At 49.7% G+C, this 24,765-nt stretch overlaps 1 protein-coding gene across 1 annotated transcript in view; it reads right to left on the bottom strand.

The window, feature by feature from the left end:
- The window catches only part of ACAP1 (ArfGAP with coiled-coil, ankyrin repeat and PH domains 1), a 376,352-nt gene that overhangs the window by 70,290 nt on the left and 281,297 nt on the right, over positions 1 to 24,765 (bottom strand). Inside the window, exons 15-17 of the mRNA XM_073654642.1 lie at positions 10,850 to 10,919; positions 5,017 to 5,111; positions 284 to 615 (exon numbers count right to left, since the gene is read on the bottom strand). Of these exons, the coding sequence (XP_073510743.1) occupies positions 284 to 615; positions 5,017 to 5,111; positions 10,850 to 10,919 (497 nt within the window). The remainder of the gene's footprint in view (positions 1 to 283; positions 616 to 5,016; positions 5,112 to 10,849; positions 10,920 to 24,765) is intronic.

Genomic DNA, 24,765 nt, shown 5'->3' with positions numbered 1-24,765 from the left:
GCTTCTCTGTTTGGTCCATTATTCTAAAAATAATCAAATTTCTCTAATGAAGGAGAAAGAGGGAAAATGTGCTGCCTGCTCAGGAAGCAGAGGAAATTCATTACCTCCAATAGTAAGGGACATGGAATGGTAGACATGGTCAGTCCATGACACTATGGAAGAACTGGCTGCCCCTAAATGCAAAGACAAGATTTCGCGAAGACTTCAGACACTTCTTTGACTAAAAGCTAAAACCCCAAGCAGCATTGTAGCGACAGCAATTTCTGTCTTCAGCCAATCTTACCTACAGGCGGAGGGGGTGCTGAGCCGGGTTTAGGTCTTATTTGGGGTTTAGGCTTTAGTCTGGTGATGGCTCTATTCCCGTCAGACCCAGCCTCGGTGTGGACCTTCCTGGCAGTAATATCTGGGAAGCTGTGGTCCTTCTGTCTTCCAGGGCTGTTTAGGGGCCACTTCTTGACTCCAGGTGCTGACTTCGTATCCAGCACTCTAGTTTCAGGGGTGCTGAGGGGTCGGCCAGGTGCTTTCTCATGGGAACTGAGGAGCACAGTTTGAGGAAGCTTGGTGATAAATTTCTTCTCTACATACTTTGCTCGGATCCAGATTTCCTTCTCACTGCTAAATGAAGGAAATGCCCAAGGTTAGGAGAGTAATCAAAGGAATCAACATTTCAATCACTTTACAACCAGAGGCCAAAGTAAAAGAGCTAAATCCATGACCTTTATTGACTTTTACTGAAATAGTGGTGGCATGTCAAAAACATGTCCTCCAGAAGATCACCAGCCTGAGGCATGATCACAGAATTCAGAGTAGAAGTCAACTGGAGAACGTAGAGAAGTCCAGAAGGATCTTCCCGTATCACCAGCCTGAAGGTATAGATGTCGTGTTTCCCATGTAATGTCCATACCGGAAATGATCCAAAATACTGTGACCTTCAAGAAGTGATCAACTGTCTGCCATGAGCAAGAAGTGATCAACTGTCTGCCATGAGCAAGAAGTTATCAACTGTCTGCCATGACCAAGAAGTGATCAACTGTCTGCCATGACCAAGAAGTGATCAACTGTCTGCCATGAGCAAGAAGTGATCAACTGTCTGCCATGAGCAAGAAGTGATCAACTGTCTGCCATGAGCAAGAAGTTATCAACTGTCTGCCATGACCAAGAAGTGATCAACTGTCTGCCATGAGCAAGAAGTGATCAACTGTCTGCCATGACCAAGAAGTGATCAACTGTCTGCCATGACCAAGAAGTTATCAACTGTCTGCCATGAGCAAGAAGTTATCAACTGTCTGCCATGACCAAGAAGTGATCAACTGTCTGCCATGACCAAGAAGTGATCAACTGTCTGCCATGACCAAGAAGTGATCAACTGTCTGCCATGACCAAGAAGTGATCAACTGTCTGCCATGACCAAGAAGTTATCAACTGTCTGCCATGACCAAGAAGTGATCAACTGTCTGCCATGAGCAAGAAGTGATCAACTGTCTGTCATGACCAAGAAGTGATCAACTGTCTGCCATGAGCAAGAAGTGATCAACTGTCTGCCATGAGCAAGAAGTGATCAACTGTCTGCCATGAGCAAGAAGTGATCAACTGTCTGCCATGACCAAGAAGTGATCAACTGTCTGCCATGAGCAAGAAGTGATCAACTGTCTGCCATGAGCAAGAAGTTATCAACTGTCTGCCATGAGCAAGAAGTGATCAACTGTCTGCCATGAGCAAGAAGTTATCAACTGTCTGCCATGACCAAGAAGTGATCAACTGTCAGCCATGACCACCGAGAACAAGGATTTGACCAATTCAAGAGAGTTGCGATCTGTGTTCTGGAGACCCTGGTTCAGTAGTATTTGTAGAGTCCATTTTTAGGTGCTTTGTTTTTGTTGTGCTTTTTGCCCCTTCTTACTTTTATGGCATTTCTGGAATAATTTAAAGGAAACTGTCTGGATTTCGGTGTATATACTGAAGGCGTGACCATAATGGCTGTGGTGCTGATGTGTCTGATGCCTGATGTGAAGGGTCCGCTCAGTGGTCGTTTAATACTCCCCTTATGCCGTCTTGTGTGCTTCGGGGCAGGACATGGGGCAGGGTCCTCTTCTCCTCCTCCTCTGCCCCCCACCAGCCTCCTCGGTTTCTTCTGCAGGTCACTGATTATTCACTCACCTGCCTACTTTTTATAATTCCGCGCCACCACCATCTTCATTCTGGAAGCCGGCGTCCTGTGGGCGGGACTTCAATAAAATGGCGCCGGAGGTGGCGCATGCGCAGATCAAGTTTTCGGCTCAATTCTGAGTATAGAGGGGGGGCGGAGAAGGAGAAGAAGACCCTGCCCCCACGTCCCACCCCGCAGCACACAAGACGTCATAAGGGGAGTATAACTACCACTGAGCGGACCCTTCACATCCGGTATCAGATGAATCCGCAGCTCAGCGCGGCCGCGCCTCTAGGTTATAGGGTAAATCCCGCGGACCGGCGTCTCTTCGGGGCTTTTTAATGACAGATTCCCTCACTGTGTAAATCCGGTTTTGGGGATAATTGGTCTTATAAAAGTTTTCTTAATTCATTTAATATCACAACATTTATTAAAAGTAAAACATCTGCACCTGAGCGGCAATGAGTAGAGCAAAGGTCATTGTGAAGTGAGTAGGAGGAGGTGAGCTGTGACATCGCCTATTAGGAATGGTGGATCCTGTGTTACCTGTCATTGTACAGGAGGAGGAGGAGGTGAGTTGTGACATCACCTATTGGGAATGCTGGATCCTGTGTTATCTACTGTATATAGAGGTGTTCTCAGTCATTGTACAGGAGGAGGAGGAGGTGAGCTGTGACATCACCTATTAGGAATGGTGGATCCTGTGTTACCTGTCATTGTACAGGAGGAGGAGGAGGTGAGCTGTGACATCACCTATTGGGAATGGTGGATCCTGTGTTATCTACTGTATATAGAGGAGTTATCAGTCATTGTACAGGAGGAGGTGAGCTGTGACATCACCTATTGCGAATGGTGGATCCTGTGTTATCTACTGTATATAGAGGTGTTATCAGTCATTGTACAGGTGAGGAGGTGAGCTGTGATATCACCTATTGGGAATGGTGGATCCTGTGTTATCACCTCTATATACAGTAGATATCTGTCATTGTACAGGAGGGGGAGGAGGTGAGCTGTGATATCACCTATTGGGAATGGTGGATCCTGTGTTATCACCTCTATATACAGTAGATATCAGTCATTGTACAGGAAGGGGAGGAAGTGAGCTGTGATATCACCTATTGGTAATGGTGGATCCAGTGTTATCACCTTAATATACAGTAGATATCAGTCATTGTACAGGAGGGGGAGGAGGTGAGCTGTGATATCACCTATTGGGAATGGTGGATCCTGTGTTATCTACTGTATATAGAGTTGTTATCAGTCATTGTACAGGAGGAGGAGGAGGTGAGCTGTGACATCACCTATTGGGAATGGTGGATCCTGTGTTATCACCTCTATATACAGTAGATATCAGTCATTGTACAGGAGGGGGAGGAGGTGAGCTGTAATATCACTTATTGGGAATGGTGGATCCTGTGTTATCACCTCTATATACAGTAGATATCAGTCATTGTACAGGAGGGGGAGGAGGTGAGCTGTGATATCACCTATTGGGAATGGTGGATCCTGTGTTATCACCTCTATATACAGTAGATATCTGTCATTGTACAGGAGGGGGAGGAGGTGAGCTGTGATATCACCTATTGGGAATGGTGGATCCTGTGTTATCACCTCTATATACAGTAGATATCAGTCATTGTACAGGAGTGGGAGGAGGTGAGCTGTGATATCACCTATTGGGAATGGTGGATCCTGTGTTATCTGCTGTATATATAGGTGTTATCAGTCATTGTACAGGAGGGGGAGGAGGTGAGCTGTGACATCACCTATTGGGAATTGTGGATCCTGTGTTATCTACTGTATATAGAGTTGTTATCAGTCATTGTACAGGAGGAGGAGGAGGTGAGCTGTGACATCACCTATTGGGAATGGTGGATCCTGTGTTATCACCTCTATATACAGTAGATATCAGTCATTGTACAGGAGGGGGAGGAGGTGAGCTGTGATATCACCTATTGGTAATGGTGGATCCTGTGTTATCACCTCTATATACAGTAGATATCAGTCATTGTACAGGAGGGGGAGGTGGTGAGCTGTGATATCACCTATTGGGAATGGTGGATCCTGTGTTATCTGCTGTATATATAGGTGTTATCAGTCATTGTACAGGAGGGGGAGGAGGTGAGCTGTGACATCACCTATTGGGAATGGTGGATCCTGTGTTATCTACTGTATATAGAGCTGTTATCAGTCATTGTACAGGAGGAGGAGGTGAGCTGTGACATCACCTATTGGGAATGGTGGATCCTGTGTTATCACCTCTATATACAGTAGATATCAGTCATTGTACAGGAGGGGGAGGAAGTGAGCTGTGTTATCACCTATTGGGAATGGTGGATCCTGTGTTATCACCTCTATATACAGTAGATATCAGTCATTGTACAGGAGTGGGAGGAGGTGAGCTGTGATATCACCTATTGGGAATGGTGGATCCTGTGTTATCTACTGTATATAGAGGTGTTATCAGTCATTGTACAGGAGGAGGAGGTGGGCTGTGACATCACCTATTGGGAATGGTGGATCCTGTGTTATCACATCTATATGCAGTAGATATCAGTCATTGTACAGGAGGGGGAGGAGGTGAGCTGTGTTATCACCTATTGGGAATGGTGGATCCTGTGTTATCATTGCAGTAGCTGATAAGAGACGGCTGTCACCTCCTCCTGGAAGGATGGGCGCTCGGGTCTGAATGACCATTTGGTCCGTGTGAATACTGCTCCATCACTCATGTATTAGATGAAAGCCGCCTGTAACAGATCCATCTAACAGCGGATTCTCCACCACACGACCTTCTGTGATCCACTCCCTGGAGGATCTGTGAAGTCCTGTGTCGGCGGCCAGATGCTGCCCTCTTAGGACACGTGACCCACCGTGTGCTGGAGGACGTCGGCTTCTTGATGTTCATTTCTTCTATCCGAGCCTCATATATTCCATTGATCGTGGCATTTCCCAGCTCACACATCAGCTGCAAACAGAAGAAGATGGTCTCCATGTTATGGGTGCGCATCTCTTACCAGGAGCGAGACTATGGACCAAGCCGCGGAGAAAGCCCAGGTCTGAGGGTGTGGGACCGAGCCGCGGAGAAAGCCCACGTCTGAGGGTGTGGGACCGAGCCGCGGAGAAAGCCCACGTCTGAGGGTGTGGGACCGAGCCGCGGAGAAAGCCCACGTCTGAGGGTGTGGGACCGAGCCGCGGAGAAAGCCCACGTCTGAGGGTGTGGGACTGAGCCGCGGAGAAAGCCCACGTCTGAGGGTGTGGGACCGAGCCGTGGAGAAAGCCCACGTCTGAGGGTGTGGGACCGAGCCGCGGAGAAAGCCCACGTCTGAGGCTGTGGGACCGAGCCGCGGAGAAAGCCCAGGTCTGAGGGTGTGGGACCGAGCCGCGGAGAAAGCCCAGGTCTGAGGGTGTGGGACCGAGCCGCGGAGAAAGTCCACATCTGAGGCTGTGGAACCAAGCCGCGGAGAAAGCCCACGTCTGAGGCTGTGGGACGGAGCCGCGGAGAAAGCCCACATCTGAGGGTGTGGGACCGAGCCGCGGAGAAAGCCCACGTCTGAGGGTGTGGGACCGAGCCGTGGAGAAAGCCCACATCTGAGGCTGTGGGACCGAGCCGCGGAGAAAGCCCACGTCTGAGGCTGTAGGACTGAGCCGCGGAGAAAGCCCACGTCTGAGGGTGTGGGACCGAGCCGCGGAGAAAGCCCACGTCTGAGGGTGTGGGACCGAGCAGCGGAGAAAGCCCACGTCTGAGGGTGTGGGACCGAGCCGCGGAGAAAGCCCACGTCTGAGGGTGTGGGACCAAGCCGCGGAGAAAGCCCACGTCTGACTGTGTGGGACCGAGCCGCGAAGAAAGCCCACATCTGAGGGTGTGGATCTCATATAGATGTGGTGGATTCTCCAGATCGGAGCCAGTGACCGGCACCACCGAGGGCGTAGATTGTCCTGGAGTCATTACTGACAAGCTCATACTCAGGATCCCTCCCAGAGGTGGTCCTATAGTGATACCCACCTGCACCATACAATCATGGTGAATCAAGCTTCACAGTAACATAGTTTTTAAGGTTGAAGGAAGACTACGTCCATCTAGTTCACCCCATAGCCTAACATGTTGATCCAGAGGAAGGCAAAAAACCCATGTGGCAAACACTAAGCTCCACATTGGGGAAAAAAATTCCTTCCCGACTCCATACGACAATCAGACTAGATCCCTGGATCAACGCCCTATCAAGGAATCTAGTATATATATAACCTGTAATATTATACTTTTCAGGAAAGGCATCCAGGCCCTTCTTAAATGTTAGTAGTGAATCCCTCATTACAACATCATTCGGCAGAGAGCTCCATAGTCTCACTGCTCTTACAGTAAAGAATCCCCGTCTGTGATTATGATTAAACCTTCTTTCCTCCAGACGTAGAAGATGCCCCCTTGTCCCCGTCTCTGGCCTCAGAGTAAAAAGATCAGTAGAAAGGTCTTTGTACTGTCCCCTCATATACTTGTACATAGTAATAAGATCCCCCCTAAACTAAATAACCCCAAGTGTAATAACCTGTCTTGGTATTGCAGACCCCCCAGTCCTCTAATAACCTGTCTTGGTATTACAGACCACCCCAGTCCTGTAATAACCTGTCTTGGTATTGCAGACCCCCAGTCCTCTAATAACCTGTCTTGGTATTGCAGACCCCCCAGTCCTCTAATAACATGTCTTGGTATTGCAGACCCCCCAGTCCTATAATAGCCTGTCTTGGTATTGCAGACCCCCCCAGTCCTCTAATAACCTGTCTTGGTATTGCAGACCCCCCAGTCCTCTAATAACCTGTTTTGGTATTGCAGACCCCCCAGTCCTCTAATAACCTGTCTTGGTATTGCAGAGCCCCCAGTCCTCTAATAACCTGTCTTGGTATTGCAGACCCCCAAGTCCTCTAATAACCTGTCTTGGTATTGCAGACCCCCCAGTCATCTAATAACCTGTCTTGGTATTGCAGACCCCCAGTCCTCTAATAACCTGTCTTGGTATTGCAGACCCCCCAGTCCTCTAATAACCTGTCTTGGTATTGCAGACCCCCAAGTCCTCTAATAACCTGTCTTGGTATTGCAGACCCCCCAGTCATCTAATAACCTGTCTTGGTATTGCAGACCCCCAGTCCTCTAATAACCTGTCTTGGTATTGCAGACCCCCCAGTCCTCTAATAACCTGTCTTGGTATTGCAGACCCCCCAGTCCTCTAATAACCTGTCTTGGTATTGCAGACCCCCCAGTCTTCTATAACCTGTCTTGGTATTGCAGACCCCCCAGTCCTCTAATAACCTGTCTTGGTATTGCAGACCCCCCAGTCCTCTAATAACCTGTCGTGGTATTGCAGACCCCCCAGTCCTCTAATAACCTGTCTTGGTATTGCAGACCCCCCAGTCCTCTAATAACCTGTCTTGGTATTGCAGACCCCCCAGTCCTCTAATAACCTGTCTTGGTATTGCAGACCCCCAGTCCTCTAATAACCTGTCTTGGTATTGCAGACCCCCCAGTCCTCTAATAACATGTCTTGGTATTGCAGACCCCCCAGTCCTATAATAGCCTGTCTTGGTATTGCAGACCCCCCCAGTCCTCTAATAACCTGTCTTGGTATTGCAGACCCCCCAGTCCTCTAATAACCTGTCTTGGTATTGCAGACCCCCCAGTCCTCTAATAACCTGTCTTGGTATTGCAGAGCCCCCAGTCCTCTAATAACCTGTCTTGGTATTGCAGACCCCCCAGTCCTCTAATAACCTGTCTTGGTATTGCAGACCCCCAAGTCCTCTAATAACCTGTCTTGGTATTGCAGACCCCCCAGTCATCTAATAACCTGTCTTGGTATTGCAGACCCCCAGTCCTCTAATAACCTGTCTTGGTATTGCAGACCCCCCAGTCCTCTAATAACCTGTCTTGGTATTGCAGACCCCCCAGTCCTCTAATAACCTGTCTTGGTATTGCAGACCCCCCAGTCTTCTATAACCTGTCTTGGTATTGCAGACCCCCCAGTCCTCTAATAACCTGTCTTGGTATTGCAGACCCCCCAGTCCTCTAATAACCTGTCGTGGTATTGCAGACCCCCCAGTCCTCTAATAACCTGTCTTGGTATTGCAGACCCCCCAGTCCTCTAATAACCTGTCTTGGTATTGCAGACCCCCCAGTCCTCTAATAACCTGTCTTGGTATTGCAGACCCCCCAGTCATCTAATAACCTGTCTTGGTATTGCAGACCCCCAGTCCTCTAATAACCTGTCTTGGTATTGCAGACCCCCCAGTCCTCTAATAACCTGTCTTGGTATTGCAGACCCCCCAGTCCTCTAATAACCTGTCTTGGTATTGCAGACCCCCCAGTCTTCTATAACCTGTCTTGGTATTGCAGACCCCCCAGTCCTCTAATAACCTGTCTTGGTATTGCAGACCCCCCAGTCCTCTAATAACCTGTCGTGGTATTGCAGACCCCCCAGTCCTCTAATAACCTGTCTTGGTATTGCAGACCCCCCAGTCCTCTAATAACCTGTCTTGGTATTGCAGACCCCCCAGTCCTCTATAACCTGTCTTGGTATTGCAGACCCCCCAGTCCTCTAATAACCTGTCTTGGTATTGCAGACCCCCCAGTCCTCTATAACCTGTCTTGGTATTGCAGACCCCCCAGTCCTCTAATAACCTCTCTTGGTATTGCAGACCCCCCAGTCCTCTAATAACCTTGGTCACTCTCCTCTGCACCCGCTCTAGTTCAGCTATGTCTTTCTTATACACCGGAGACCAGAACTGTACACAGTATTCTAAGTGTGGTCGCACTAGTGACTTGTATAGAGGGAAAATTATCTTCTCCTCATGAGCATCTATGCCTCTTTTAATGCATCCCATTATTTTATTTGCCTTTGCAGCAGCTGCCTGACACTGGCCACTAAACGTGAGCTTGTCGTCCACCAATACACCCAGGTCTTTTTCAGTGACAGTTTTGCCCAGTGTTTTACAATTAAGCATATAATTATACATTTTATTTCCTCTGCCCAAGTGCATTACCTTAGATTTATCCCCATTAAAGCTCATTTGCCATTTATCAGCCCAAGCTTCTAGTTTACATAGATCCTCCTGTAATATAAAATTGTCCTCCTCTGTATTGATTACCCTGCAGAGTTTAGTGTCATCTGCAAATATTGAAATATTACTCTGTATGCCCCCTACAAGGTCATTAATAAATATGTTAAAAAGAAGGGGGCCCAATACTGACCCCTGTGGTACCCCAATACTGACCCCTGTGGTGCCCCACTGTTAACTGTGACCCAGTCTGTGTAGTATCGGCGTCTCTGCCCCCTACAAGGTCATTAATAAATATGTTAAAAAGAAGGGGGCCCAATACCGACCCCTGTGGTACCCCACTGCTAACTGTGACCCAGTCTGTGTAGTATCGGCGTCTCTGCCCCCTACAAGGTCATTAATAAATATGTTAAAAAGAAGGGGGCCCAATACTGACCCCTGTGGTACCCCAATACTGACCCCTGTGGTACCCCAATACTGACCCCTGTGGTACCCCACTGCTAACTGTGACCCAGTCTGTGTAGTATCGGCGTCTCTGCCCCATACAAGGTCATTAATAAATATGTTAAAAAGAAGCCGGCCCAATACTGACCCCTGTGGTACCCCAATACTGACCCCTGTGGTACCCCAATACTGACCCCTGTGGTACCCCACTGTTAACTGTGACCCAGTCTGTGTAGTATCGGCGTCTCTGCCCCCTACAAGGTCATTAATAAATATGTTAAAAAGAAGCCGACCCAATACTGACCCCTGTGGTACCCCAATACTGACCCCTGTGGTACCCCAATACTGACTCCTGTGGTACCCCAATACTGACCCCTGTGGTACCCCACTGCTAACTGTGACCCAGTCTGTGTAGTATCGGCGTCTCTGCCCCATACAAGGTCATTAATAAATATGTTAAAAAGAAGCCGGCCCAATACTGACCCATGTGGTACCCCAATACTGACCTCTGTGGTACCCCACTGTTAACTGTGACCCAGTCTGTGTAGTATCGGCGTCTCTGCCCCCTACAAGGTCATTAATAAATATGTTAATAAGCATCCGACCCAATACTGACCCCTGTGGTACCCCAATACTGACCCCTGTGGTACCCCAATACTGAATCCTGTGGTACCCCAATACTGACCCCTGTGGTACCCCACTGCTAACTGTGACCCAGTCTGTGTAGTATCGGCGTCTCTGCCCCATACAAGGTCATTAATAAATATGTTAAAAAGAAGCCGGCCCAATACTGACCCCTGTGGTACCCCAATACTGACCCCTGTGGTACCCCAATACTGACTCCTGTGGTACCCCAATACTGACCCCTGTGGTGCCCCACTGTTAACTGTGACCCAGTCTGTGTAGTATCGGCATCTCTGCCCCCTACAAGGTCATTAATAAATATGTTAATAAGAAGCCGACCCAATACTGACCCCTGTGGTACCCCAATACTGACCCCTGTGGTACTCCAATACTGACCCCTGTGGTACCACAATACTGACCCCTGTGGTACCCCACTGTTAACTGTGACCCAGTCTGTGTAGTATCGGCGTCTCTGCCCCCTACAAGGTCATTAATAAATATGTTAAAAAGCTTCCTCCAGATACGCTATATCTGTCAGTGTCCCACCACAATTTGCAGCCATCCACAGCCGGCACCCCAAAATAAAGATGTCCTCACCTTTACCAGCTCGGGTTCCCACGAATCCAGCGTGAGTGAGCGGACTTTGGAGAAATGGACACCTAGGCTTCTACGTAGGGAAAAGCAGACACAGTGATGAGTGAAGGCTCCTGACACCACCCGGTGCCATGTTCTGCCATGATCGTGGACATAGTGCATGGAGGAGACGGCAGGGGTATGCTACATGGCTGTGTGCATTCCTTCAAGAACCCACCACTACTATGGAGATGGTGAAAGTGCAGGGTCTGCGGCTTTGTGTCTCCCCCTTCATGCATATACAGTGGATATACAAAGTCTACACACCCCTCTTAAAATTCCAGGTTTTCTCATGAAAAAATTCCTCCCAAGAAAACTCATTGCAGAACTTTTTCCACCTTTAACGTCGCCATCATCTGTACAATTCATTGAGAAATAGTAAAATACATTTGTTTTTTTGTTTTTTTATAACCACATTTTTTAAGGGTGATAAATCTGCACACCCTACACTAATACTTGGTGCAGCCCCCTGTGAATTTCTGGCAGCGTTCAGTCTTTTTGGGTTGGGGGTCTATCAATGCGGCCCATCTAGAAATGGTTGATCTTTGCCCGCTACTCCTTGCAGCAGCTTCACTACTGTCAGATTGTACAGCGCCCTCTTCAGGTCACCACAGATTGTCCTTTGGGTTTAGGTCTGGGCAGGGTCATTCCAGAACTTTCATCTTCTTCTGAAGAAGCCGTGATTTGAGGTCACTTAGGGTTGTTGTCTGCTGAAAGGTGGATTTCATCTTCATCTTTTTAGCAGAGGTCTGAATATGGAAAATTGTCTGTTATGTGCTCTGCTCATAATTCCCTTCCTCTTGACCAAAGCCTGTTCCAGCTGCTGAAAAATAACAGCCCCAGAGCACAATACTGCCCCCACCATGCCTCACTATGGGGATGGCAATCTTCTGGTGATGCGCAGTGCTAGCTTTACACCTCTTGGAATTATAGACAAAAAGTTCCACCTCGGTTTCATCATACAGAACACGTTCCCCACATGGTTTTGGCTGATGTGATGGAGGTTTTAGTAAAACATAGCTGGAATTAGATGCTTTTCTTTGTAAGAAAAAAGCTTCCATCTTGCCCCCCCGACCCCAAGATGCCAGACATATGTGTGACACCCCAGGGGTCTGGTTGCCACAGTGATAGAGATATTACGTCTGAGAGCAGGTGGGAGGTCCTTTGGTCAGGGATCCTGTGCATGCCACACCTCCTGCCCAGTCTTGGGAGGGGAAGGACTTCCCCTATAAAAACCCGGGGCTGAGGCAGAGTTAGTGAGAAAGAAGACAGAACAAGAGTAGAGAAGAGAAGCAGCATAGCAAGAAACATCAGGAGCTCTGTGGGAGCAGTGTTACAACGAGTCAGGGGCTGGCAGCTACAGAGCTCGCCCTGACTGAGAAGATTTCTTACCGGACCCGGAGTCCGAGGCTGTGGGGACTAACTCCTACCCAGCAGCAGAAACCGTCCGGCAGAGGATTTCAGGTCCTCTGGCCCAGAAGCCCGAAGGCACGGTCACACGCGTGGGACCAGCACCGCCATCGTGGAGCGGAAGCCATTAGAAGGCCCCGAGTCACCGGCCATACGGGTGAGCACCACACGGTACACTCAGGGACGTGGGCTACTTATTCCCGCCTCTAGCAAGGTAGCCAGAAGAGTACAGTTAGTTGGGAAGGCCTACAACTCCGCCTGGCCAGGGGAGATCCCATCTGCTCAAGGACTGACCAGGCCCCTATCACTAGCAAGTACTCCGGGAGGGTCTATCTTTGTCACCAGTAAAGACCCTGAACTACACCGCACCGTCTCTGAGTGGTTCCTGCTACCCCCATCATCCACGTCGGCTGCCCTGAGGCCATACCCCTCCCGTTGGGGGTTATACCATCCACGCTGCACCATCCTTCCACCGGCCTCAGCGGTCTGCCCTGCAGCGGCAGCTCCATAGCTGCATTCAACGGGTGGCGTAGTCACCAACCATCTACTGCTAGTACATCGCCGCTCAGTTTGACTCCCTGGGCGCGGACCGGGTCGCCGCCACGAGACTACAACCCTCAAGAGATCCGGCTCCGGGTAAGCTCCCGCGTGCGCAACGCAGCGCGACACAGGCCCAGGGGCGCGTCAACTTTGGCGTAGTCGGCAGGATTACGTGACCGCAACCACCGGGTACTGCGTGCCTGAAAAGCAAAGACTGTTCAAACTTACCAGTGGTGAAGATTCCCGCTATCCGTGGAGGTTTCCCGCCATCCGGCGCCATCTTCTACCTTCTTCCCGCCATCCGCGAAGTTTTCCCGCCATCCGGCGCCATCTTCGACCTTCTTCCCGCCATCCGTGGAGTTTTCCCGCCATTGGACGCCATCTTGAGGACGCCGCGCGGGAAGAAGAGGGGCGTGGACTCCGAAAGCGCGCGAGAACTGAAGCCCCGCCTCACGTCCGGACGTTGCGTAAGGTCCTGGAAGGAGCCCAGCAGACGCCGACGTCACCGGAGCGCGACGGAAGGTCCTCAACCCTGACGATCCACTGCGGAGCCGCGGCCTACGGAACAGGATCATCGCAAGGTAGGCCACGGTCCACTAGGGGGGAGGAAGATGTCGGATACGGAGGAGAGCTTCACTGCCTCAACCCCCGCCAGCGCCACCGCTGCTGCAGTTATACCCTTCACCATGCCCTATATCCCGGGAGCAGCTTGGCTACCCCAGTACTCAGGGGAGTCACATACCCTGCATGACTTTAGAGAAAAGCTGGATAGCCTCTTCCAGGTGTACCCCCTCACAGAAGAGCAAAAAGTGAGCATCCTGGTGGCCCAACTAACCGGGGCAGCCAAAAGGGAAGTAAAATCCTGGCCACCTGGGAGGAAGACTGTCGCAGGGATACTAACCCGGCTGAAGGACACCTTTGATACCCGCACCTCAGCCGAGATTAAGCTTAGATTCTACGGGTGCAAGCAGCGAGCGCATGAGAGTATAAGGGACTATGCACTAAACCTACAAGAGGCCCTGAGGGCCATAAAGCAGACCGACCCTGATGGGGTGGGAAACGAGGACAGGCTGTTGACTGAACAATTTATAGAGGGTTTATATTGCAATGCCCACCGAACCCAGTTGCGGGCAATGGCCTTACAGGATCCCCATCTGGACTTTGCACAGTTCAAGGACAGAGCCATCCGGGTGCTCCGAGAACCGGCACCGGGTGGCGTTGTGACCCACAGGCGCCCAGCTATCACTTACCACCAGGAGGCGGCGCCCTTGTCGGCAGGGCCTGTGGGAGCTGATGCGCAGGCTTTGGACAATGACCCGGCTCCAGACCTACGCCATCAGGTCCAAGAGCTAGCTAAGAGCGTTGCTGCGCTAACCCGAACTGTGCAGTCTTTACAGGTTTCCACCCCAGGGAAGATCCAGCTGGCATCCGGACCGGAGGACATCCCGTGGCGTCGACCAAGGAGGACCCCACCGGCCAGAGGAAGACCCAGTGACCGATACAGCGAGGACGGACGACCCATCTGCCGCCGCTGCAATCAACCTGGACATATGGCAAGGTACTGTTCTTTAAACGGGCACAACCTGGGGTAGAGGGCCAACCCCCAGGAAAAAGATCACCAGGCCCATCGAACTGGCGCGACAGATATGTGGGAGGACGTCCAGTCTTGCCTGTGGTACTGGATGGCATTCCCATGAGTGCCCTACTGGACACCGGGTCACAGGTCACCACTATCCCGTACGTGCTCTTTAAGCAGTACTGGAATGACTCGGATATTACCCGCTACCCTGACGACGACTTGAGTATCATCGCCAGCAATGGCCAGCCCGTGCCACAGATCGGATTTAAAGAGGTGACCATCAAAATCGGTAGAGTCGAACTGGCAGCACAGGGACTGATCATTGTAGACATTGACAAACATGAGAGTCACCCAAAAATAACTCTAGGAACTAATGTAATTGAGAATTGTCTTGCAGAGGTGATTTTCCTTCTACAGCAGGTTGCCAAGAACGCCAGCTCCGGCGAGCAGCGAGTGCTCCAGAAAGAGATCCGGGCACTGATGCGACGGCAACAGGTGGAACTCTCCGGCGGTGAGATTGGTAGCGTAAGAATGTGTGACCCTTTCCCTATTGCCATGCCCCCAAAAAGCGAAATGATGATTTGGTGCCGGGCAGCTATTGGTCTGAGAGGTAGAGATTACCAGGCAATGGTAGAACCAGTTTACTCAGACAGTAGGCCCACCATTTTGACAGCATGGGGGGTGGTCAATGTACGCCATGGGAGGGTGCCCGTTCGCATAATCAATATCGGGGAGAGGGAAGTGTACCTGCCCCGGTATGCCACGCTAGCAAAATTATATACCATCAACCAAAACTCTATACAGTCTGTGGAACCCTTGCCTCCATCTCACCCGGAGGAAGGTAACGGCTCTAAGAAAGTAATGGAGGATTGGTGTCAGCAACTACACTTGGGAACTGACTCCACTCCCTCCCACCAGAAACAGGGAGTCTACCGGGTGGTTCAAGAGTATGAGAGAGTGTTTAGTAAACACCCGTTAGACTTCGGGCGAGTCAAGGGGGTAGAACACCGCATCCCCACGGGAGATCATCCTCCCATAAAAGAGAGGTATCGACCCGTACCCCCTGCACATTACCAACACGCCAAGGGGATGCTTAGAGACATGAAGGAGGCTGGGGTAATCCGGGATAGCTGTAGCCCCTGGGCAGCCCCGCTAGTTTTAGTCAAAAAGAAAGACAACACCATGAGGATGTGTGTAGATTACCGGAAAATCAACTGTATCACACACAAGGATGCGTACCCCTTACCAAGGATAGAGGAGTCATTGGCTGCTTTAAGATCTGCTAACTTCTTCTCTACCTTGGATCTCACTAGCGGGTACTGGCAGGTTCCTGTAGCAGAGGCGGACCGGGAGAAGACCGCATTCACCACCCCGATGGGACTTAGTGAGTTCACCTGCATGCCGTTCGGACTCTGCAACGCCCCAGGAACCTTCCAACGATTAATGGAGTGCTGTCTGGGCCACAGAAACTTCGAGACGGTCCTGTTGTACCTGGACGATGTCATCGTATACTCCAAAACTTATGAGGACCACCTGAAACACCTGGCGGAGGTGTTCGAAGCTCTGGCGAGTTACGGCCTAAAGGTGAAACCCTCCAAGTGTCACCTCCTGAAACCAAAGGTGCAGTACCTGGGACACGTGGTGAGCGCTGACGGAGTGGCTCCCGACCCCGATAAGATCACCGCAATTAAGGGATGGCCAAGCCCCTCCAGCGTAAAAGAAGTGCGGCAGTTCCTCGGGTTGGTAGGCTACTACCGAAGGTTTATTCCCGGTTTCACCAAAAAGGCAGCGCCTATGCAGGACCTCCTGATAGGCCAGTCCCGGAAGGCCAAGAACCAGAAGCCGCCCTTCAAATGGGAAGAGCTAGAAGAAGAGTCCTTCCGCCAGCTGAAGATGGCCCTCACGGGGGATGAAATCTTGGCGTACCCGGATTATAGCCAGCCCTTCATCCTCTACACCGACGCCAGTAACATCGGGCTAGGAGCCGTACTGTCCCAGATCCAGCAGGGGAAAGAACGAGTAATCGCCTACGCCAGCCGAAAACTGCGACCCACCGAAAGGAACCCCGAGAATTATAGCTCATTTAAGCTAGAGTTCCTGGCCGTGGTATGGGCAGTCACTGAGCGCTTTAAGCATTACCTTGCTTCTTCCCGGTTCACCGTGTACACGGATAACAACCCGTTGACACACCTGGACACGGCAAGACTCGGTGCCCTGGAGCAGAGGTGGATGGCCCGTCTGTCCAACTACGAGTTCATAATCAAATACCGGGCAGGGCGCTCCAATACCAACGCGGACGCCCTGTCCAGGATGCCCAACCTGCCGGACGAAGGAGAAGATCCGGAGGGACTGGAAGAAATTGAACTCCCTGCGTTCCACCGTCATGGGACTATCCAGTATTCCCACCGGGTAAGGAGTAAGCAGGCTGCTACGTTGAACCCCTTACCTCACTACAACTGGGCGGAAACGCAAGACAGCGACCCTGCCGTCCGACTGGTGAAGGAGATGCTGACTCGGCCGGAGGCTCGCCTTGAACCAGACGCTCCGGAGGAAGCCAAACAACTATGGGCAGAGAAGAGTCGACTGTTCCTTTACAAAGGGAAGTTGTGCCGCAGAATGGTTAACTCCCGGACGCATGAATTACTCTGGCAAGTAGTGGTGCCACGAAGAGACGCAGCCATGGTGATGGAGGCATACCACGACGGAGCTGGACACTTCGGGTGGAAGAAGCTGGAGTTCCTGCTGCGCGAGCGATTCCACTGGGTAGGCATGAGGGGAACCATTGAGAAGTGGTGCAGAGACTGTGGCCCGTGCAACCTGAGAAGGAAGGACCGCGCCAGCCAGAAGACTCCCCTGCAGTCCATCGTCACCCGGCAACCGTTGGAACTGGTAGCCTTGGATCATGTAAAACTGACCCCAAGCAGAAGTGGCTACGTCTACGCGTTAACCATCGTGGATCATTACTCCCGGTTTCTGGTTGTCGTCCCCGTCAAGGACTTAACGGCTCAAACAGCAGCTAGAGCCTTCCAGCAGCACTTTTGCCGTCCACACGGGTACCCGGACCAAGTGCTGACGGACCAGGGACCTGCCTTTGAAGCGGAGGTCTTCCAGGAATTCTGCAATCTGTATGGCTGCCGGAAGATAAGGACGACACCCTACCATCCGCAGACTAATGGACTTTGTGAAAAAATGAACCAGGTGGTAATGGATCTTCTAAAAACATTGCCCCTGGAAGAACGCAGTCTGTGGCCTGAAAAGTTGCCCGATCTGGTGGACCTATACAACCACATCCCGGTAGGTTCCACCAACTGTACCCCGGCTTACCTAATGAGGGCAAGACCTGGTAAGTTACCTGTTGACCTGGAAATGGGAGTCCTGACACCCGAGGACACTTCACCAGAAACAGACTGGGACACAGAGAGGCAGCAGCAGTACCAGAGAGTACAGGAGAGCGTGGAGCGAAGTCTCTGTCAGGCTAGGGAAAGACAAGAGAAAACTTACAACCAGTATGCTCCCGCTGTTCCCCTGGTACCCGGAGAGCAGGTCTTGAAGAGGAAGAGACGGCTCCACAAGTTGGACGACCAGTGGGAGAAGGACCCGTACACCGTACTGCCCTCAAGCCACGAAAACCCGAAGGTCTGTACCATCAGTAAAGACGGAGGGGAAACCACAGCCATTGTATCCCGGGACCACCTGAAGAAGTGTCCCGAACAACTGAGGAACCCTGAAGAGGAACAAGAAGACCATCGACCCGTAGAGGAAAGGGAAGATATGGTTAGTACCGTGCTCGGGGACTTCCCTCGGTCTTGGACTCAAGTCAATGGTGCAGTTGTGGTACCCGTACTCACCTTCCTCCAACCATCATCCCAAGAACCTACGGAGCAACCGGTAGAGCTGGAAGAACAGCCGGTCCAGGAGGCAGAAGACTCTACACAAGCAGACCCGGAAAATCAACCCTCTGCTTATAGTGAGCATGCCATACCCCTAGTGAGCCAGAGGGCCCATGGACAGCTGCCCAGTTTACCCTTGGCAGCTCCTACACCCTGTAGTTCAGGGCCAGACAGTCAGCTCCGTAGGTTCACTAGGGCCACTAGAGGCCAGCTACCCGCACGTTGGAGGATCTAAATGTTTAAGCTATCTTATAATGTTTACTTGTTTATAGTTGCTTGTGTATAATTTTGTGTTTCTAGTTCTTTTTAGGAGTCCTTGGTGGATTTACCGGGAATCCTTGTACATAGTTGGAGCGTAACCCAGGATGGACTAAAGACTGTTAAGGACTCGGGGCAGGACAGGCCCCTACCTGGTTACGTCTCCCTGTTTTGGTGAAATGGACACCTTGCTTTTCAAAACTGCACCCGGTTGCGGACACGCCGTAACCATCTTATGTGTTTTTCTTATTGTATTGTTATTGTTATACCTTGTTATGTTTTTCTAAAAAAAAAATATATGTTTAGTCCCGGAGTACTAAATTTCACTAGGGGGGAATGTGACACCCCAGGGGTCTGGTTGCCACAGTGATAGAGATATTACGTCTGAGAGCAGGTGGGAGGTCCTTTGGTCAGGGATCCTGTGCATGCCACACCTCCTGCCCAGTCTTGGGAGGGGAAGGACTTCCCCTATAAAAACCCGGGGCTGAGGCAGAGTTAGTGAGAAAGAAGACAGAACAAGAGTAGAGAAGAGAAGCAGCATAGCAAGAAACATCAGGAGCTCTGTGGGGAGCAGTGTTACAACGAGTCAGGGGCTGGCAGCTACAGAGCTCGCCCTGACTGAGAAGATTTCTTACCGGACCCGGAGTCCGAGGCTGTGGGGACTAACTCCTACCCAGCAGCAGAAACCGTCCGGCAGAGGATTTCAGGTCCTCTGGCCCAGAAGCCCGAAGGCACGGTCACACGCGTGGGACCAGCACCGCCATCGTGGAGCGGAAGCCATTAGAAGGCCCCGAGTCACCGGCCATACGGTGAGCACCACACGGTACACTCAGGGACGTGGGCTACTTATTCCCGCCTCTAGCAAGGTCGCCAGAAGAGTACAGTTAGTTGGGAAGGCCTACAACTCCGCCTGGCCAGGGGAGATCCCATCTGCTCAAGGACTGACCAGGCCCCTATCACTAGCAAGTACTCCGGGAGGGTCTATCTTTGTCACCAGTAAAGACCCTGAACTACACCGCACCGTCTCTGAGTGGTTCCTGCTACCCCCATCATCCACGTCGGCTGCCCTGAGGCCATACCCCTCCCGTTGGGGGTTATACCATCCACGCTGCACCATCCTTCCACCGGCCTCAGCGGTCTGCCCTGCAGCGGCAGCTCCATAGCTGCATTCAACGGGTGGCGTAGTCACCAACCATCTACTGCTAGTACATCGCCGCTCAGTTTGACTCCCTGGGCGCGGACCGGGTCGCCGCCACGAGACTACAACCCTCAAGAGATCCGGCTCCGGGTAAGCTCCCACGTGCGCAACGCAGCGCGACACAGGCCCAGGGGCGCGTCATATGAATAATAAGGGAGATGGTTGTCATATCCAGGAGACAACCAGGACTGGCTAGAAATTCCTGCAGCTCCTTTAATGTTGCTGTCGGACTCTTGGCAGTGTAAGATGGCCGCTGGACAGTTCCTTGAGGGGAGATATGTATCATCGAGGTTGGTAGCTTCGGTGATGTAAGTCTGAGAAAGCATGCTCCAGCACGTATAGTGCTGAGAGAGTTAATAGGGTATTTCAGGGCCGGAATTTACGAGCAGTCAAATAGATGGGTGGGACTGGCTGCTCACATATCCCACCCTGGGGGCGTGGTATGGCAGATAAAATGGGAGTCCAGTTGTTTCATTCAGTGTATGTGACTGGAGCTGTGGAGTCCTCCAGTGTGTGTGCTAACGAACACTGACCTGGGTGAACTCGCAATACTGTATGGACTATCTACTTTGTGGTTTCACATTGTGCCAGAAAAGGCGGTCTTATTGTTTGGTTTCCTGAGCGGTTTATGCAATCTAAATAAACCAGCCTGGACATTTTAATGAAAGCACTTCCTGTGCCTACCTCAACTGCAAGCAAGTGAGTAAAAACCCTACCATTGGTGCTAGAAGCACCGGCACGAATCCCGTGGGGCAGTGTGACTGCCTCAGAGATACCGCATGTCCTGGGTGAAAGCGACTACAAAAGCAAAAGCCAACAACATGGAGGAGTTGGTAAAGCAACAGGAACAGGCTAATCTCCAGCAGAAACAACAGCGGCAGCAGCAGCACAAGCAGCAGCACAAGAAGCAGCAGCACAAGCAGCAGATGGATCTGTTGCAGGGCAACCGCCCTAGCCCAAAGTCAAGGTGATTACTTGGGGATGGGGCGGTTGCAAAAGATGACCCCAGGTGATGACATTGAGGTGTTCCTGATGGTTTTTGAAAGAGGGGACGCCTGGTCACCCGAAAAACCACCAGGTCGCTCCTAAAGAAACCTCGTTGCAGGCCGCAGCTGGCAGGTTTCCCTTTTGTGTCCTTGTTGGTGATGAGGATATTTAAAGCCCAGACACTCGCCTGATTGGAGAGGTATGGTGAATGACTGTCAGGGGTGTGTCAGAAGTGACAGACAGTCGCCCTGCAGTTGGTTGCAGTAGATCTCTACGTTTGGCATTGCAGATACCTTCTTAGAGGCTGTCTCTAGGACCTAGCGGCTACCTTCCTCTGGCTCATTAACACCCTGGCCTGGGTGTATAAATACCTGCTGTGTTCCAGAGGGAGGTGCTGGCGATATTCATTACTCCTTGTGAAGGCTTTAGCAAGAGCAGTACTTTGTCCCCTATGGAGCTGGAGGACGTGTGTGCATTTGTCTGTAGTCGTCTAAAGATAAGCAATTTCCCCGTTTGTCCCTCTTGTTGTCTTTAGTGTTCAGTGGGGATCGACTAGTGCTCATCCCCTCCCTTCCCTAGCCTTAGCCAAATGCCAGGGAAAAACAGTGCAAGGAATGCGTGCAGCGATTGGTGAAGAGCGAATATAGGAACGTTAGGGGAGACAGGGTGATATTCTATCAGCCAGGAAGTCTCCACTCCCCCCTTTCCCTAGAGTCTGGGCTCCCTTTTCCCTCTACCCTTTGTGTTGCACTAAGTCTTTCCTACACCTTACGTGACATTATCGCCGGCCAAGCACATTTTGAAAAAAAAAAAACAACTGAGCCCTTTTTTTTTTTTTTCTCTGTGTGTTTTTGGGCGTCGACCTTTTTTTTTCTTTTCTCCCTTGGCATGGTTTCAGTTGCAGAGCAGTTCTGTCTCTGGAGGTGAATGACCTCCGCTTTGAGGTTCAGCAGCAGCGGCTACAGCTCGCCAATGTGGGGGTCTCTGCCGGTAGGCCTGTCCAGCCTGAACCCAAGGTTGCCCTCCTGGACAGGTTTTCAGGGGGTAGGGACAAGTTTTTTGTTTTCAAGGAGGCCTGCAAACTGTATTTTAAACTTCGTCCTTACTCCTCCGGTAATGAGGAGCAGCGGGTTGGTATTGTGATCTCTCTACTGCAGGGAGATCCTCGGTCCCGGGCGTTTTATTTACCGCAGGACTTGGTTTGTCTCCAGTCTGTGGAGATGTTTTTCGGGGCTCTGGCCCTCATCTATGATGACCCTGACCGAGTCTCCTTGGCTGAGTCTAGGCTACGTGCGGGGGCATTTATGCATATAGAATTTATGCATACTTTATCGAAGTGCCATAATTTAGCAAAGTGCCCTGGCAGTTAGAAAATGGCATTGCTAATATTCATCTTTCTTCTCTTCTTACAGGTATATATTTTTCACTGCTTGTGTGATCTGTCCTGAAAACTGCATTATATCTCCATGCAATGCTCTGCAGCCTATCAATTTCTGGTATATATTTTTCACTGCTTGTGTGATCTGTCCTGAAAACTGCATTATATCTCCATGCAATGCTCTGCAGCCTATCAATTTCTGGTATATATTTTTCACTGCTTGTGTGATCTGTCCTGAAAACTGCATTATATCTCCATGCAATGCTCTGCAGCCTATCAATTTCTGGTATATATTTTTCACTGCTTGTGTGATCTGTCCTGAAAACTGCATTATATCTCCATGCAATGCTCTGCAGCCTATCAATATCTGGTATATATTTTTTCACTCCTCTAGCTTTTTTCTTCCATGATACTTAAAGGTCATCACACTTACTTTAAGGCTATGTGCCCACGTTGCATTTATGAAGCAGAAAATTTCTGCTGCATAAATGCAAGTCCTCTCCCGGAAAAACGCATGCGGAATTCCGCACGCGTTTATCGCGCGTTTTTCGCGCGTTTATCACGCGTTTTCCACATGCGGAATTGCCTTGCGTTTTTTATGCATTGAACAAAGGCAATTCTGCTTGCGGAAACGCAAAATTAAATGACATGCTGCGGATTTTTGAACGCAGCATAAACGCTGCGGAAAAATCCGCAGCATGTGCATAGAACTTGCGGAATCCCATTGGGGACCATGGGGTGCGTGTTACCAAGCGTTTTTCAAGCGTTTACGCTGCGGAAATTCCGCATCAAAAACGCTTGAAAAATGCTACGTGGGCACACAGCCTTAGAGTTTATGATCCATGCCGAGTTTACTAGTCTGTTTTTTTTTTTTTTTTTTCCCTGCACTTTATGGTCTCCTGTTGTCTTTTAAGCTAGTGATTGATTGTTAATGAGTTAAATCTGTGCAGATCTAAGCAGATACGTCCCTATATATTGAGACTTAGTTAAGGGGAGGCATTTATGCGGGGGCATTTATGCATATAGCATTTATGCATACTTTATCGAAGTGCCATAATTTAGCAAAGTGCCCTGGCAGTTAGAAAATGGCATTGCTAATATTCATCTTTCTTCTCTTCTTACAGGTATATATTTTTCACTGCTTGTGTGATCTGTCCTGAAAACGGCATTATATCTCCATGCAATGCTCTGCAGCCTATCAATTTCTGGTATATATTTTTCACTGCTTGTGTGATCTGTCCTGAAAACTACATTATATCTCCATGCAATGCTCTGCAGCCTATCAATTTCTGGTATATATTTTTCACTGCTTATGTGATCTGTCCTGAAAACTGCATTATATCTCCATGCAATGCTCTGCAGCCTATCAATTTCTGGTATATATTTTTCACTGCTTGTGTGATCTGTCCTGAAAACTGCATTATATCTCCATGCAATGCTCTGCAGCCTATCAATTTCTGGTATATATTTTTCACTGCTTGTGTGATCTGTCCTGAAAACTGCATTATATCTCCATGCAATGCTCTGCAGCCTATCAATTTCTGGTATATATTTTTCACTGCTTGTGTGATCTGTCCTGAAAACTGCATTATATCTCCATGCAATGCTCTGCAGCCTATCAATTTCTGGTATATATTTTTCACTGCTTGTGTGATCTGTCCTGAAAACTGCATTATATCTCCATGCAATGCTCTGCAGCCTATCAATTTCTGGTATATATTTTTCACTGCTTGTGTGATCTGTCCTGAAAACTGCATTATATCTCCATGCAATGCTCTGCAGCCTATCAATTTCTGGTATATATTTTTCACTGCTTGTGTGATCTGTCCTGAAAACTGCATTATATCTCCATGCAATGCTCTGCAGCCTATCAATTTCTGGTATATATTTTTCACTGCTTGTGTGATCTGTCCTGAAAACTGCATTATATCTCCATGCAATGCTCTGCAGCCTATCAATTTCTGGTATATATTTTTTCACTCCTCTAGCTTTTTTATTCCATGATACTTAAAGGTCATCACACTTACTTTAAGAGTTTATGATCCATGCCGAGTTTACTAGTCTGTTTTTTTTTTTTTCCCTGCACTTTATGGTCTCCTGTTGTCTTTTAAGCTAGTGATTGATTGTTAATGAGTTAAATCTGTGCAGATCTAAGCAGATACGTCCCTATATATTGAGACTTAGTTAAGGGGCAGCATTTATGCGGGGGCATTTATGCATATAGCATTTATGCATACTTTATCGAAGTGCCATAATTTAGCAAAGTGCCCTGGCAGTTAGAAAATGGCATTGCTAATATTCATCTTTCTTCTCTTCTTACAGGTATATATTTTTCACTGCTTGTGTGATCTGTCCTGAAAACTGCATTATATCTCCATGCAATGCTCTGCAGCCTATCAATTTCTGGTATATATTTTTCACTGCTTGTGTGATCTGTCCTGAAAACTGCATTATATCTCCATGCAATGTTCTGCAGCCTATCAATTTCTGGTATATATTTTTCACTGCTTGTGTGATCTGTCCTGAAAACTGCATTATATCTCCATGCAATGCTCTGCAGCCTATCAATTTCTGGTATATATTTTTTCACTCCTCTAGCTTTTTTATTCCATGATACTTAAAGGTCATCACACTTACTTT

The sequence above is a fragment of the Phyllobates terribilis genome, unplaced genomic scaffold, assembly GCF_046119375.1.
Source record: "Phyllobates terribilis strain yellow unplaced genomic scaffold, ASM4611937v1 Scaffold_11__3_contigs__length_659146591, whole genome shotgun sequence".
Classification (NCBI taxonomy): Eukaryota; Metazoa; Chordata; class Amphibia; order Anura; family Dendrobatidae; genus Phyllobates; species Phyllobates terribilis.
Note: the sequence above shows the minus strand (reverse complement) of the source record. Positions and strands in the feature narration are given on the sequence as shown.